This window comes from Chelonia mydas, chromosome 7 (assembly GCF_015237465.2).
Source record: "Chelonia mydas isolate rCheMyd1 chromosome 7, rCheMyd1.pri.v2, whole genome shotgun sequence".
Lineage (NCBI taxonomy): Eukaryota > Metazoa > Chordata > Testudines > Cheloniidae > Chelonia > Chelonia mydas.
In genome coordinates this window covers 100,422,815-100,438,275 of record NC_057853.1, presented here as the reverse complement: position 1 = coordinate 100,438,275, position 15,461 = coordinate 100,422,815, and the positions used below count along the sequence as shown (strand labels likewise).

Below are 15,461 nucleotides of genomic sequence, written 5' to 3'. Positions count from 1 at the left end.
ACCACCTACACCAATGCAATTTAATCAAAGTCATAAAGGTGGCACAGATGTTAATGCCTAATTCCCATTAAAATCAATTGAAAGATTCCTATGGACTTCAATGGGAGTTGGATCTTTATTTGTGTGAGAAGTCCAGCTAGGCCCATTAATCCACAAATGAACTGAGCCCCAGAAGTTTGGCCTTTCAGGAGACATGCTACTACAAACAGTTCTACCCATGGCTTGGAGATCAAAACGTCTGAAGATTCTTTGACTTGGGGAAAAATGGGTCTTTTCAGAAGTCACTATTTTAGAAAAATGCTTTTAATTGGAACAGTATTTTGGACATTTAATACAGCACCGATCGGAAACAAAATCAATATGTAGTTATAAAAACATGCTTGAAAGGACACTTTTTTTCTTTCAAACAGTAGTGACACCTAAAATTGCCTGATGTCTAAGAAGGTGAAAGTGTATGGTTTCCTGTAAGGTCCACACCAAACTTTGTTATTTTGGGCTCTTAAATTGTTTATAGGTATTGATATTGATACATGTAAATGTTGGTACTCACCAATAATTATACATGTGTGTATTTTAAGCTGAATGTGAATAGGAAGTACCAGGTAATGGTAGGAAGCGTGGATATGGTGAGAGGAGCATATTAAGAACCAGGACCATGGGAATGTGGAACAGGGCTGGGGGGCATGGAGCAAGTATGGTGACAGTCTGGTCTGTTCATTGACGGCATTGAGTGGAACAGGGCTCTGCAGAGGGATGTTGGAGTGGATGATACCTCTATGTGGGGGGCCATTAAGTGAAATCGAGGTGGTGGGCATGAAAAATAACAGGGCTTTTCATTGTTTGAGAGGTGGAGGGGGCATATCAGTGTTGATAGCTAACCATGCTTATTAAAGCCCTTGAAAATTCAACTAAACAAAAAACTTTAACTTAGAGGTAAGGTTGTTGAAGTGCAAAGCCCATCCGTTCATTCTCTTTAAAAAAAATTAAATAAAATAAAATAAATAAAAAATAATCAAGGAAATCACCAGTTAAGCTAACATTCATATTCACACCAATCTCAATCACACCCAAACAACATAACACCAAAATGCACCCACAGTCCATAACTACAATATCAAACTTACTTGTAATTCTAATGTACAACCAGGCACAATACAATCATCATCTAAGTTCTCAAAATGATACTCAAATGCAAAACCTTATCTCTGACTGCATGCTTCCTCTTGGACAAATAACACATTCTATAGACTTAAAATTGTATGTATATCTATCAATAAAGTATCTGAATCTGACTGAGGTTCGAGCAAAGTTTTCCATGTGCGTGATTTCAGGGAATTAGATATGATTTTGTCAGTAGTTAAGGAATTATATATTAATTTGATATATAAGGTTTGATCGCATCCTGAAAGAAAAATAAGAAAGACATTCAGAATTGTACTTTAAGACACTAGAAGTAACATTTTTTATTAAATATTTAATGTTTCCCATTGGAAAGTGAAATTCCCAAAGAATGCTTTAATGTACAAACACTAACCGGTGCTTGATTTGCAGAAGTATTTTTTTTAAGAATCATCTATATTATAAACTGTTCTGCATTTTAATCATAAATAGAGTTGTAGAGAAATAGGTTACATTAGAGTATACAACGCTGGATTAATATTAGTGGAGAAAGTTTTTGACTAAACAAATTAGACGATGGAAGACCTAAAGAAATTAGTAGAGCTGGCCAGGACATGGAAATCCCTTCCCATGGAAAATTTCGTGTTTTTGAAAAAAAAAATTGTCCTGAATTGGGATGTTAAGTCAAAAGCATGACATTTCTCATGGGAAGGGATTTCCAGAAAAATTCCATTTTGGGAGACCCAAAACAGATTTTTTCCCGCTTACTGGCTGCCTCAGTACAGCTCCCAGCACAAGTGGTGCCCTGATTCTAGAAATGGCCTCTGATTTCTGTTGCAGTATTATTAATAATGTGCCCAGTAGAGAAGCAGTTAAATCACTATCTAAATGGTAGTAATCACTCCAGGGTTAGAACACAAAGACTAGGAGACCTATGTTCTATTCAAGCTCCGACATTAGCCTGCTTTGTAACCTCGGGGAAGTCATTTCACCCTTTTGTGAGTCAGTTCCTGATCATAAGGTTAATTAGTGAGGGCCCTGTAACGGGGTGCACTCACCTCTCATGAGTGCCTCCTTGGCCGAGTGTGTGTGCCTGCACCTCTCAGTTTGTCCCTGCTCCGGGACTCCTTCCCTGGAGTTAATAACTTTGCCCTCTCAGGGCCTTTCTGGCCCCAGCTTTTCAGCTGGGCCACTAAAAGAGTTGAGTTCCCCCTTCTGGGGTGTCTCAATGTCCAGTCCACTTCCCCCAGTGACTAATGGGAGGCTCAGGGGGACCTAAGCCCACCCACTCCTCCAGGTCCCAGCCAAGGGATCCTGTAGATAGCAGCTGTCATTGTGTCCCTTTATCTAAGTTGTGCTGCTCCCTGGGCCACTTCCCCGCAGCTCTGTACTTTCCCTGGGCCACTTCCCCGCAGCTCTGTACTGTCTTCACCCTTACCTCAGGGCCTTGTCTGGATGGAATCCCTGCAACCAGCTCAGGGCTCCTTCTCGCTCTCCCTGGCTTTTGGCAGCACTACCTTGTCTGAGGTCTTGCAGCTCCCTCAGCCAGCCACACACCATCTGCACTCCTGTAGCTCTAGCAAGGCACTGAACTCACTCTGGCCCTGCAACTCTTCTTTTCTAGCCTGCTGGGCCCTGATTGGCTGCTTCCCAGACAGCCACTGGAAGCAGCTTGGAGGCCCTCTCTACTGCCCTTTTCTGTGATAGGGTGTGGCAGGGCCACAGGCCTCCAGCAGGGGGCCTCAGGGCCTAGTCCACCTCATCACAGACCCACTTCTTCAAGGTGCTGATATGAATGTCTTTTGTCAGATGTCTGATGAATAAACTTAAGTTCTAAGAGGGGCTGGTCAGAAAGTGAAATTTCAATTCTGTGGGAAATTCCAAAATTAAAAAAAAATTGTCCTCATAGTACAAAAAGTGAAATTTCAAAATTTCCCAGAGAACAGGAATTCCAAAATTTCATTTAGAAAAAGCAACATTTCATTTCAACCTTTTCAAAATGTTTTCAATGCTCCAACAGCTTCCCAGAGCTGTGGGAACCCACCAGATGGGGAGCTGGGCAGCCTCAGCCCTGGAAGTCCTGGTTCTGGGGCAGTCAAACTGGTAGTCTGGCTGGTAGCTGGTGCTGCCAAGGAGCTTGGAGTCTGGAATCCTGGAACTCCAGGCTGTCAAGGAGCCAGGAGCCTGGAAGCCCATGCTCCCCAGCAGACTGCCAGGCAGAAAACCAGATTTCCAGTAGCAGGTAGTGTCCATGTTTCCACTGGAATTTCATCTTAATCATCACATTCCCATTGAACATTCGATTTTAGCAAATTGTTATTTTCCAGTGGAAAAATATTACATCTGAAGATTTCCAACCAGTTCTTCTTTTTTAAAATCAGGTCAGTGTTTTACATAATTATTTAGCAACATTTTTGTAAGAAGTCTGATATGAGTTTGAATGGGTCAGCATATTGCAGAAGGTTCATTATAGTCTTAGTTTAGATTTAAAACATAGCTTTAAAAATTCACACCGTTGCTGATAAAAGTTACAGATTAACAACAGAGGCAGTAGCTCTGATTTCAGGATTGCCAAAATGTACTTGAAAGAGGATTGTAAAAACAAAACAACAGAACCCAAAAATTAATTAACAAGACTCAGTAATTTTGGAACTAGGCTCTTAAGAAGATAAACCCCAAGGAGAGTCTGTTGTCATCGATGCAAATGAATGTTACTAGCATAAATTCCCTACGCGTTTTCTTCAGTATAGACCTTCCAGTATAAAATACTGTATAAAATATTTGAATAGTGGGCACTAGCTGATTTATAAATACATATTATCATATGTTAGTATTCTGAGTTTCCATTCTTTGGAAATACTGTAATGTGGTAAATATGAATAATCCTGCCTGTAATACTTTTTGCATATTTCTTTGTGTCTGTAAAAATGTACACTACAAGTGCCTCCTGCTAGCCAGGCACATGCCTGTACTCTTTTTTTGTGGTGCCCTCCACCAGCAGTTTCTCTTTTCAGATGTTTTTTCAGTGACTCAGCCTATATGTGAAACAAATAGAAAATAAACCCCTTCCAGGGTAACATAGTCCAACAAATGGATAGCCCCTCCCCAAGGTCCTCAGTCCCATCTCTGGGCCTGTTTGAGCACTTTCCACCTTCTTGGTCTCCACACAAAACTTGTTGCCTCCTCAGCCCTTTGCCACTCAGCCTGTGTCTGGTGGACGGATCCGGCCCTACCCACTACTCTGGGTCCTAACCCAGAGACCCTAAAACTAGTAGTCACCCGTTGCTTCTTTCACTAGTGTCTATTCCTGCATTCCTTGGGCTGCTTCCTGCTCTGTCCCATCAGCTTCTTGGGTGCTTGGCCTGTTCCCTGTTTAAGCAGGGTCTCTCCCAAGCCTCCTTGCCTAGGGAGTCTGAAACAGTCTTTTCCCTGTTCTCTCAGGGTTCTTTCTCACAGGCCCTTTACCTCGTCAGCTTTTAACAGTCTTTGGCCCTTCTTGTCAAGTCTCTCTCTCCCTCTGTGCCTGGAGAGCTTCACAGTCCTATCCCTGCTTAGGCAGGGTTTCTCCCCATTCTCCATACCTGTGGAATCTTCCAGCCTTCCACTTCTTCTGGTCCCAGCCAACAACTGCTCTGTCCAGCTGCTGCTGCAGCTTCCTCAGCCAGCCAGGAACATTGTACTTCCTCCTTTGGCTACAGCCAGCAACTGAGCTGTCCAGGCCCTGCAACTCCTTTTATATGAGCCTTCTAGGCTCTGATTGGCTGCCTCCATTCAGCCTCTCTAGGCCACTTAGAGGACCCCACTCTATTGCCTTTTTTCTGTGGCAGGGTGTGGTAGGACTGCAGGGTCTTCCCGAGGGCCTCAAAGGGCCTCGTACACCCCATCACAGTCACCATGTTGAAATATATATGTATACTATATATGTTATGCAAATATGATCCTTGATTCTACACTGGAAACCTCTAGTACACAACCCTGAGCCTTTGAACCTCAGATAACTTCAGGGGATTTCTCAAGGTCAGTGGGAGGTCCGCACTAATGGATCCCCATGCAGGATCAGACCCTAGAGATGCAGGCATTATAGCTCAGTATATACTTTTCTTCCTTATGAAGAAAGCTTTCTCATAAAGAAGATTGACTTTGTATCACACAGTTTGTCTTTCTGCCATGTGATAATTTTAATTTGTTTTTATAAATTCTTTAGTATAATGTTTAACCTAGGTTGTGTTCTCTTCATCTTTCATAAGATCAAATACATATCAAAATAATTTTTAGTCTGAAATTTATCTTTTTTAAGCTAATTTTGTAGAAAAATTTACCTTTTACGCTGCCCATTATACCTGAAAAATTAGCCTGAAAGGAGTCATAGTATGTTTAGGTCTTTAATTTCCTGGAAATTTAAGCCAATGGACTCAAAACAGAAAAATATCATTCAAATATTCCTTAGAGTTTTCCTTGGCGTATTTAAATAATAAAATTTAAAAACATGTTTAAATATTGAACTGTTTATTATTTTCTTTTAAAAGTTCATTAAAATCCTAAAGGCTTCTGCTGTACAGTTGGAGCAAAAAATAGTCAACTGTGAAGGGTAAAAATTTAATCTTTTCAAAGAGAGGTTATGATAGTAGGGTACCAGCCTTGCATATATTCACACACTCAAAATACATGTATGTTTACCAAATGCCTGAGGTTTGTACTGTTCCAGTTATGAAAATTCATCTACTATTCAGAAATCAACCTTGCCCTTAGTTATTGGCAATAAATAACCGAACCTAAAGACTTTCACTAACTTGTCATCCTTTGATCTTTTTTTATAGCATCAGAAGCTTGGAATTGCTCTCTTATCCTAACAGTACAGTGTATGCACAAACATCACGGTCTGTAAATATATGCATACACATACACATCTAATCACATATTATGCATTATGTTGTTATACATGCAGTTGGTAGCACGGTTTATAATTAAGGTTGCCTGACACTTCCCATTATAAACCGTGTTGTCAGTTGCTTATAACTTTGCCAATCTTTAACCCATGTGGGTTGAATTTTCCATGCCAGATGTCTGCCTCAGGTTGAATTTTCTTTGGAAGATTTCAGCTGAAACAGTTCAGATTCCTGAAAACAAAACTAGGGAAAAATACATTGTTATGCCATGTAAAAAAAATTCCGGGAACCTTTTCTTTGACAATCTCTAATGCATCCATGCTTTGGAGCAGGGACTAAAAATTTAGCAAGGAGGTGAGTCTTTTGCTGTGCCTGTGAAGATCCACCCATCCCAAGCTGGCCAAGCTATAAGCCTTTGAAAAATTGCATTTTGCACACATGTAGTAGACACTTGCTAGACTGCAGCTAAATTTCCCAATGATTCCGTCTGTACTGGGCATGGTCTAGCCTTGGGCAGAGCAGGAATTTCCCTGCAATTGCAGCAGCTCTGAGCTATTGTGGGTTGTCCTGGGTCCAGGTTTGGGCACCTGAACTAAGAGCAGGCATTTTGGGTTCAAGGCAAGACAACAGGGAACCAGTTAGTTCAACCTCAAAACCGTTAAACTGGAAAATTTTCTACCAGCTCTAGTCACTATACGCCTTCCAACTTCTGCAACAAATGAAGCAGGGGGCCAGCAGACAATAGCCTCCTCCTCTGCATAACCATGGTTCATACTCAGAGCATGTCTGTCCTGAGTACTGAATGAGGCAGGAGTCCTGCAGAGAAAATAGTATGTGATTGTGTAATTAGAGTCTTTATCATAATGCATATGCACAAGGTTTAAGGTTTAAGGTTGCCGAATTAAGGTTGCGGAGGCAACATCAGTTCTGGCATTTCCTAACTTTTCAGTGCTTGACTTTGCAACCTTAATAATAATCTTTTAATTTACTTTTTTGTGTACATGTATACACAGTATGCATATGTATGTGATCCTGTAAAGTGTATGTACAAGTACTGCCTATATTCATGAAGTAGAACTTCATCAATTTGCATTATGATCATTTGTGAATTGCTAAGATTTGCAGTGAATGAAGCAGGCTGTACATGTGCAGTGGATGATGGTGTGATCTATAAATGTGATGATATATAAACACACAGAGAGATGCTTATCAGTGTGTGTAACCATCTAACAGTAAATTTACCTCAGAACTGGGAGGTACACAGTACTGTTCATTAACAGTTCTGCATTAAATTTTAGCATGAGACAATTACAATTGCCTTCTTTCCCCGTCATGATAATGAGCCTTACTTGGTTAACAAAAGATCTCTGGACTAAAATTATACTGTTGTTGGGAACTTGGGAAATTAAAATTTGTTGTTTGACAGTAATATTTCATTGGTCTAAATAAACCAAATTTTCCTTCAGGTTTGTGCTTGAACCTCTTCTGCCAAAAAAGATGCATTCTAGGTCTCAAGATAAATTGGACAAGGATGACCTAGATAAGAAGGAAAAGAAGAAGGAAAAAAGGAACAGCAAACACCAGGAGATATTTGATAAAGAGTTGAAATCTACCGATATTTCTCTGCAACAATCTGAAGCAGTGATCCTTTCAGAAACGGTAATGTTAACAAACAGAGTTTTATTTAATTGTGGGCTATAACTCTGACATTTTTTACAATACAGAAGGGTCATTTTGACAGTTCATTTTGTTTTTAGACTTAAAATAACTCTTAGAAAAAATTCCATACTCTTTAAAACATTCATTAGTGTACCAAAAGTAGATATTTTACTAAACAAAAAGAGCAGACTAATGGTATTTTGTATAGACTTTCTGTAAGATTTTTATATATGGCCTTTTGAAAAATACAATAGTTGATATAATTGAAGAAAATTCAATTGCACCATTCATAGCATCGATTCTTCTAGTAGCTGGTCATGTGAGATTCTGAAGGTTCTTCTATGTGGTTTCAGTTATCTTCTGCAAGATATAGTTCGTGCAGTCATTTTATATATGGCAATTACATATTCTTTATTCCTGGGAGAATTCTGCACCAAAAAATTAAAAATTCTGTGTACCATATTTTAAAATTCTGCATATTTAATTTGTCAGAATAACACTACATATAATCACCCCAGTTTGAATTGTTTTGTTAATTTATTTCAAAGTACCTTTCAGAAACCTGTCTGTAACAACGCAGACACACAAAAAATTCCCCCAGGAGTAGAGAGTTAAAGAAACCCCTACGACAATCCAGTTCCTGTTTCTCTGCCCCATCCCTATCCAGAGCCCAGCCGGGAGGCCAGACACCCACAACCCCTTTCCCAGAGCCCAACCATGGGGAACCCCCCCCCCTCCGAGCCCAGACACCCACACTCTTATGCCCCCCAGCTGTGGAGGCCCCCCCAGCCCAGACACTCCCAGAGCCCAGGGATCCAGACAGAGAAACAGCCTGATGCTGGGTCCTGGGCTTGTGTGGAGTTTCCTGCACGCTGCCTCCTTCTTTCAGGGCATGCCGGGAACTGTAGCTGCCCGGAGCCCTCCAGCTCCATCCCCCTCCCACCAACAGTGTCTTCTGTTTGTGAGCTAGGCTCTGACAGGTCCAGCAGCCCCTAGTGGCAACCCACATACTGCATTGCACAGTGGCACAGAATTCCCCCAGAAGTAATTTTTGGAAAGCCATTTTTAACAAATGTATACATTTTCATCAATTCACTGGTGGCTGTATGTAAAGATATTCATTATAGTGTATCTCTTAGCTGAACCCCACCCTTCTTTGCAAATATTCCAATTTACCAGGACCACCCCACTGGTTTATTTAAATACTGAAATTTTATTTTTAAATTGAAAATTAATCTGTTTTTTGCTAGAGTAGTCACCATAGCCTTGGAAGCTCAGGAGGGGCATCTATTTTGATGTTATTGGTTTAAAACTTTGTCCTCAAGAAATACATGTAATGGTCTCTTCTCTGTGTTAGTCTGTGTCATGACTACTAGAGCAAACTTCCCTGTTAGCAGGATCCCTGTCTGGTAGCTGGAGTTTTGTTGTGTGCACCCTGAACAGACCTCAGCAAAAACTTAAATCAGAATCCTTGTGCTCTCCATGGGGTGTGGCACAAAGACTATTGAAATTAGAGTTTTTCCATTGACTTCAGTTGGTTTTGGGTCAAGCCCTAGGTTTGTTAAAAGGGAGATTCTCTCTACCAGATCAAGCAGGAGGAGTTTTCGTAGCCTCTTCTCAACCAGAAGACACATTTTGCATAAATTTCCAATGTGCCTCATCTGTTTGGCACAGTGCAGTCAACTGTGTGAATATTAGGGTCTTTTCGTAGTCATATTTTGACTGAATCTAAGCACTGCATTTGACATATCTCAGATAGATCACTATTGCACTGACATATGTTAGCTGTTGGAATCAGCAACCTGTCTTGGCTGTTGCTATTGATTTCAATTTGGAATCCTTAGAGTGGATTTTTTCATTTTTAAACTAGTACATACCAAAGGTCCTTATCATCTAGTCATGGAGATGCTCAGTGATGAACATTGTATAATTACTTAGATAATAATAATTGTCAGTATATAACAGCAATTTACTTTATTTTACTTGCTGTTTTCTGGGTGACAACAACATGGGTTAAGTGACTGCTGCAAATTTTGGAATATCTTTTTTCATTCTTTATGCGTGATTTATGAGTTCATTTCACAGCTGCAGACACTATCAAACATTGGTGGCCTAGTCTCAGCTCTTAGGATGGAGCATGTGTCAACACACATCTGATATATTTTGTAGGTAGAATTCACCAGCATTCACAGTCTGCTGGTCTGTGCATTGAGTGAATTCAGGGGCCCCACACCTTGATAGGTCAGAGGGTGTATATGTTCACATCTACACATGAGGAGCTGTGCTGGCAGCTGCAGAGGAAGAGTCTGATCCCCTGGTGTCTGCACAGTTGCTCTGCATTGGCTACAGCAATGGATGAGGCACCATGCATCCTGCCGTGAAGGGATAAGGAAAGGTTGAAAGGGGCAAAGGTAAGTCTCAATGAAGTGTGGAAACAGATGTGGAAACAGGTGATGGGCACCTTAGAAATGCTTACAGGGGATAGATAGGAAGTTCGATTAGCGCACACAGGTCAATGATAGGCACAGGGATGGATTTAAATGGCAGTCTGCACATTTATTAAGTTAACAGTGAGGGAAATAGATTTTTTATGTCTTCCTTTTATGGGCTCTCATCCCAAGAGCACTGCCGAATATTGGAGAGGACGGATCCAGGTTGGTTATACTTGCACTGGTCTAGATATTGCAGTCCTCGTTCTCAGAGCTTCTGGTCCTTTTCATAGATCAAGATTCACCGTCAATGGAAATCTTTAAATCAAGGTAGAATATTTTTCTAAAAGATATGCTTTAGTTCAAACATAAATTAATTCAGGGAAGTCCTGTGGCCAGCCTGTACTATACAAGAGGTCAGACTAGATAATCGTAATTGTTCCTTCTGGCCTTCTAATCTACGAATCTCTTCACCAAGTCAAGAACTCTAATCCCATCAGATAATCTCACCTGGTAGCATGGCTGCTGTGCTTCTAAGGCACTTCCTGTGCTTGTCTACAGAGATTGAGGCAGTCCTGTTGGAGTCCAGAATGCCTTTCAACAGGAGGTGATATGCTGTCAAATGGAACTTGAAAAGGTTTCTGCTGGAGAGAGGCACCTTGGCCTTGTTTCTTGTCTAATTCCAATTATGTTGGACTCTCTTTTGACTCTGAAATCACAGCTATCCCTAGCAACTACTAACTTTTACTTCTCTGCTTTTTCTATCTACCTTGTCTCTGAGAAAAGGATCAGAATGTAATTTAAAAGTTCTTAAAAACAGATGCCCTCTACGTGAGAGTCTGTTGGACCTCGGGATTTGAATTTAACCAAACTTCTGAACTCATAAAAACCTGTATGCACTCTCTCAGAATGTTTCATTCTTAGTTGTCATCATTTCTGCCAGAAAGGTCTCAGACATACAGTGCTTTAAGGCCAACCCAACTTTTACCTTTTTCCACAAAGATAAGGCAGTACTTAGATTTACTCCAAATGTCTCATTCTCAGAGTGATTATGTATGCCTTCTTATGGCTTCTCTACACTTCAAAAGCTACAGCAGCACAGCTGCACCATTGGGGGCTAGGTCAGTTTAACTATGCCACTGAGGTGGTGTGGATTTGAGGTATGTCGACTTAATTTTCTAGTGTAGACCAGGCCTAAGTGCCCACTACTGTAAAAAAAATATTTTGAGGCTAGGCACACAACTCCTACTATGTCTGTGGAGGCAGCAAGTGCAGAAAACAGAATTACTCCTGGCAAATAACATCCATTTTCCCCCTTATATAGTATATTGTTTACATTTTTCTTTTCTTAGCTTCAGGCTACTACTCCATGTTCTAGCATCTACTGAGAGTAAAAAATTCCCCTTTTTTTATTATGATTGGTATATGGAAGGTATTTTTAACAATGGATGGGGCTGAAACATTAGAACTCAAAATTAAAGATAGCAAAGGGAATAAACTGCGGAAAGGAGTTGGCTGTTTTTCTGTCTGATTAGGAGTATCTCATTGAAGAGATTATGACAGAGAATTGAAAGAGGATTATGGAGTGGGCAGACCAGCTCTGTTGGGACATTTCAATGACCCAAACAAACACAAGCACACAACATCAAGTAAAAAGTTTATGGACCCAATAGAGAGCTCCTTCCTAACACAATAGGTAAAAGAGAAACTGAGAATGGGAGCAATTATTGAGAGAGAAGAAAGATTAGAAAGGGAAAGTGATGAGAAGAATAAAAAACCTTAGGTCAATATGAGAAGAGGGAAAGAAAACTTTATATATGATGCAGTCTTGCATGAGAACACAGGCATTTAAACTTTTAATTAGGGTACATAATGGAGACAAGTGGCCTAGGTCTTGGCTCACTTTTGCAGAGAAATAGCCAGAAGTCTCTCAAAGTGAGCACAGCCTGAGCAAAATAGTAGTACTCTTCATTTGGCTACATGTTGGTGTTGCCATTTAGGACTCCTGACAACTAAATTATTCATATTAAGATCCTTCCAAACAGAATTTTCTGTCTTCAGATAGCAGATCTCCATTTAGCTAATTGAATCAACCTATCCATCTTCTAAAAGGGTGGGCTTAACTTCACCGTATTTGCTTTCCTTACACTGGTGAAAGGGAAATCAGTTTTCATTTAAAATGACATTAACCTGCTCTGTATTAAAAGAAAAGGTCAGTTATTTTGCAAGGACGTACGGTTTCTCCTTTGTCAAATCATATTTTCCAGATATATTTGCCAGTACGGAGCTGAGCCATTGTATACACTGAATGATATTTGCAAATAGCCAAATATAGCCGTCACTGTCATTTATCTGCCTTAATCATTCTTTCTGAATCCTGAGCTGTCCTGCACATTGAAACAATTGGACTGCACCTCTCTACTCAGAAATATTTGAGGCAGTTCAGACCTGTCCAGGTGGCTCCAGCACTTACCGCACACCCCTCCTATCTTTGTACCAGTTTCTCTGTCTCTAGGGGTACAAGCAGAGCTGCAACCACACCTTTTAAGGCTGGTTTTGGGACATCAGCAAGGAAAAAAATTCTCCCCTCTCTCTCCTAAGGGCAAAATCATTCTCTCTATCACTTATCAGGACAAGCAGGCCAAATGGAGAAAGCTGAAGACCAAGAGGGGCTCTCTAGATATGTTACGTGCTTACCTGGCTCTCATTATTGTGGTATCTGAGTACCTCACATCTTTAATATATTTATCCTCACAACACTCCTGCAAGGTACTATTTCCTGCCATTTTACAGATAGGGAACTGAGGCACAGAGAGACTAGCCCACAGTGGAAGCTTGTAGCAGAACAGGAAATTGAATACTGGTCTCCTTAATCCCAGGCTAGCACCCTAGCCACTGAACTATCTTTTGTCTGTAGAAGCAGACCCTTTCAGGGAGCTCTACCACGATTGCTCCCAGCCTGTGGACCCTCACAATGTCAGAGAAAAGGGCCTGGAGTTTGGGACCTCTGCTTCCTCCACATCAGCTGCGTCTCTTCCAGAGACACCTCTACAAGGTTGGAAGGGAGAAGTTTCAAGGTTCCATCCCTGGTTCTTAAGCTGTAATTTGGCAAGGACGTTTTATCTTTGAAACTATTCTTCCCAAGAGGAAGAACTGGGCTGTTTTAAAGATGTTGTCCTCCACTTCCTTTCCAGCTGTAGTTTGGAAGAGTTAATGATGGATGAATAGCACAAAAGTGATAAAGATCCTCATTTCCTTCCATGAATGTCATCATCCTTCAAAGAAGGGGAGCTTGGCTTTGGATCATGAAAAACTTGAACCAGAGAAGCAGGAGAGATTCTCCCCTTCTGACATGTTTGAAACCATGGGGAAGAAGGTGTTAGCCACCATCAAGATCCAGTCAGAGAAAGAGGATAATTAGGCCATATTGCAAAAATAGGCCACGGTTATAGTGAAATAAGAGTGTCAACAAAACTGTCCCACTGTTTTAACTAAATAAGTTTAAATCATGCTTTTATTTAAACCGTGTGACTTTCTCACATAGACATGGGCTAAGAGCTCAGAAGAATAACATTACTCACATATAAGATGGTTTGCTCTATTCTCAGACCCTCATATAGGCAAAAAAGACCAAGATAAAGTTTGAGACAACAGTTCAGATAAGGGAGACATGGTGAGATTATTGGCAAGAAGTCTCAAAAACATAATTCGGGGATGTCAGTAACTCAGCCAGAGGTTATGGGTCTGTTACAGGAATGGATGAGTGAGGTTCTGTGGCCTGCAGTTATGGCAGGAGATCAGACTAGATCAGGGGTTCTCAAACTCCGTTGCATCACGATCCCCTTCTGACAACAAAAATTACTTCACAACCCCAGGACCGGGGACCGAAGCCTGAGCCCGCCCGAGCCCCGCCAAAGCCAGAGCCCCACCACCTCAGGTGGAGGGGCCAAAGCCCAAGGGCTCCAGCCTGTAACCTATGCCCCACCACCCAGGGTTGAAGCCCTTTGGCTTTGGCTTCAACCCTGGGTGGTGGCGCTCGGGCTTTTGCCCCAGGCGGTGGGGCACAGGCTTCGGCTTCCACCCCAGCAAGTCTAATGCCACCCCGGCAACCCCATTTAAATGGCGTCACCACCCACTTTGGAGTCCCAACCCACAGTTTGAGAACCACTGGACTAGATGATCATGATGGCTCCTTCTGACCTTAACGGCTATGAGTCTAAGAACAAGAAAGTCCTTTGCAGCTGAGGCCTGACCTGATAGGAGTAATTAACACCTGGAAGGAGGCATCATTCCTTGAAAGATAGAATTAGGGAGATCCTAATAGGGCGACACCCACCTCTCACGAGCACACACTGGCCACCCAGCTCTGAGGGCAGTGCAGAAGTAAGGGTGGCAATATTTCAATCCCCCTAAAATAACCTTGTGACCCCCCTGCAACTCCTTTTTGGGCCAGGACCCCCAATTTGAGAAACACTGGTCTCTCCCATGAAATCTGTAGGGTAAAAGCATACAAAAGACCAGATTTCACAGGGGGAGACCAGATTTCACAATCCGTGACGTGTTTTTCATGGCTGTGAATTTGGTAGGTCCCTATGCGTAGGAATTGTTTCCTGCAAAATAACCAAGCTAATTCAAAAATATGTGATATAATGTGTAGTAAATGCAATGACGTGTAAATGTATGCAAAGGGAGAGGGTTTCTGTGTAACTCTGGAGCTGTGATTTACTCTGCATCCACAACCCTGCGTTTGAGGCTTTATCAGCTTAGTGTTGCTGTATGCCAAATAAAGGAAACCTGAGTGACACAATCTGGAGTCAAGCTGAGTGTTTTGGATCCCAGAGAACTGTGCTTCCAGAACTGGACAAGTTGTTCTGGATAAGCAGAGTGGAAAAGGTCTTGGAGGGAATCCCTAATTCTGGAAGACACAAGTTGTAAGGAGAGATTTGTAGACTATGGAACTGAAAGTAGTATGCCAATGTATGAGTTTGGGGCTACTGTGTATATCTGAACACCCTGGATGCATTCAATTTTGAGTGATTTTGGGGGTTTTGGAGAAAGAGGACTAATTTAACATCTAAGACAGTGGATGGACAGAAGAAACATTTTCAAAGAAAAAATTATTTGCAAGAAACTGAGCTTAACTGTGCTTCGTCATGGCAACTAGGCGCTGTCAGTGCATTTGTTGCTAATATCGAGGACTTCAGGCTATTTTTTTACTGTAATTTCATTTTAAAGGTATACGTTAAATAAAACAATACATGTTTGACTGCTAGAGTGAGGAAAAGGCAATGTGTTGAACAACCTATTCTGCATCCCTGACTTTTGATTTTTAAGTGTTCTTTAGTTTATAACAGATTTTTTACTATGA

General features: G+C 41.3%; 1 protein-coding gene across 3 annotated transcripts in view; it reads left to right on the top strand.

Moving 5' to 3' along the window:
• The window catches only part of DOCK1 (dedicator of cytokinesis 1), a 545,102-nt gene that overhangs the window by 510,941 nt on the left and 18,700 nt on the right, over nucleotides 1-15,461 (top strand). For all 3 annotated transcript variants that reach the window (XM_037903703.2, XM_043551994.1, XM_027819633.3), the window contains one exon: nucleotides 7,472-7,664. In XM_037903703.2, coding sequence (XP_037759631.1) covers nucleotides 7,472-7,664 — 193 coding nt within the window. The remainder of the gene's footprint in view (nucleotides 1-7,471; nucleotides 7,665-15,461) is intronic.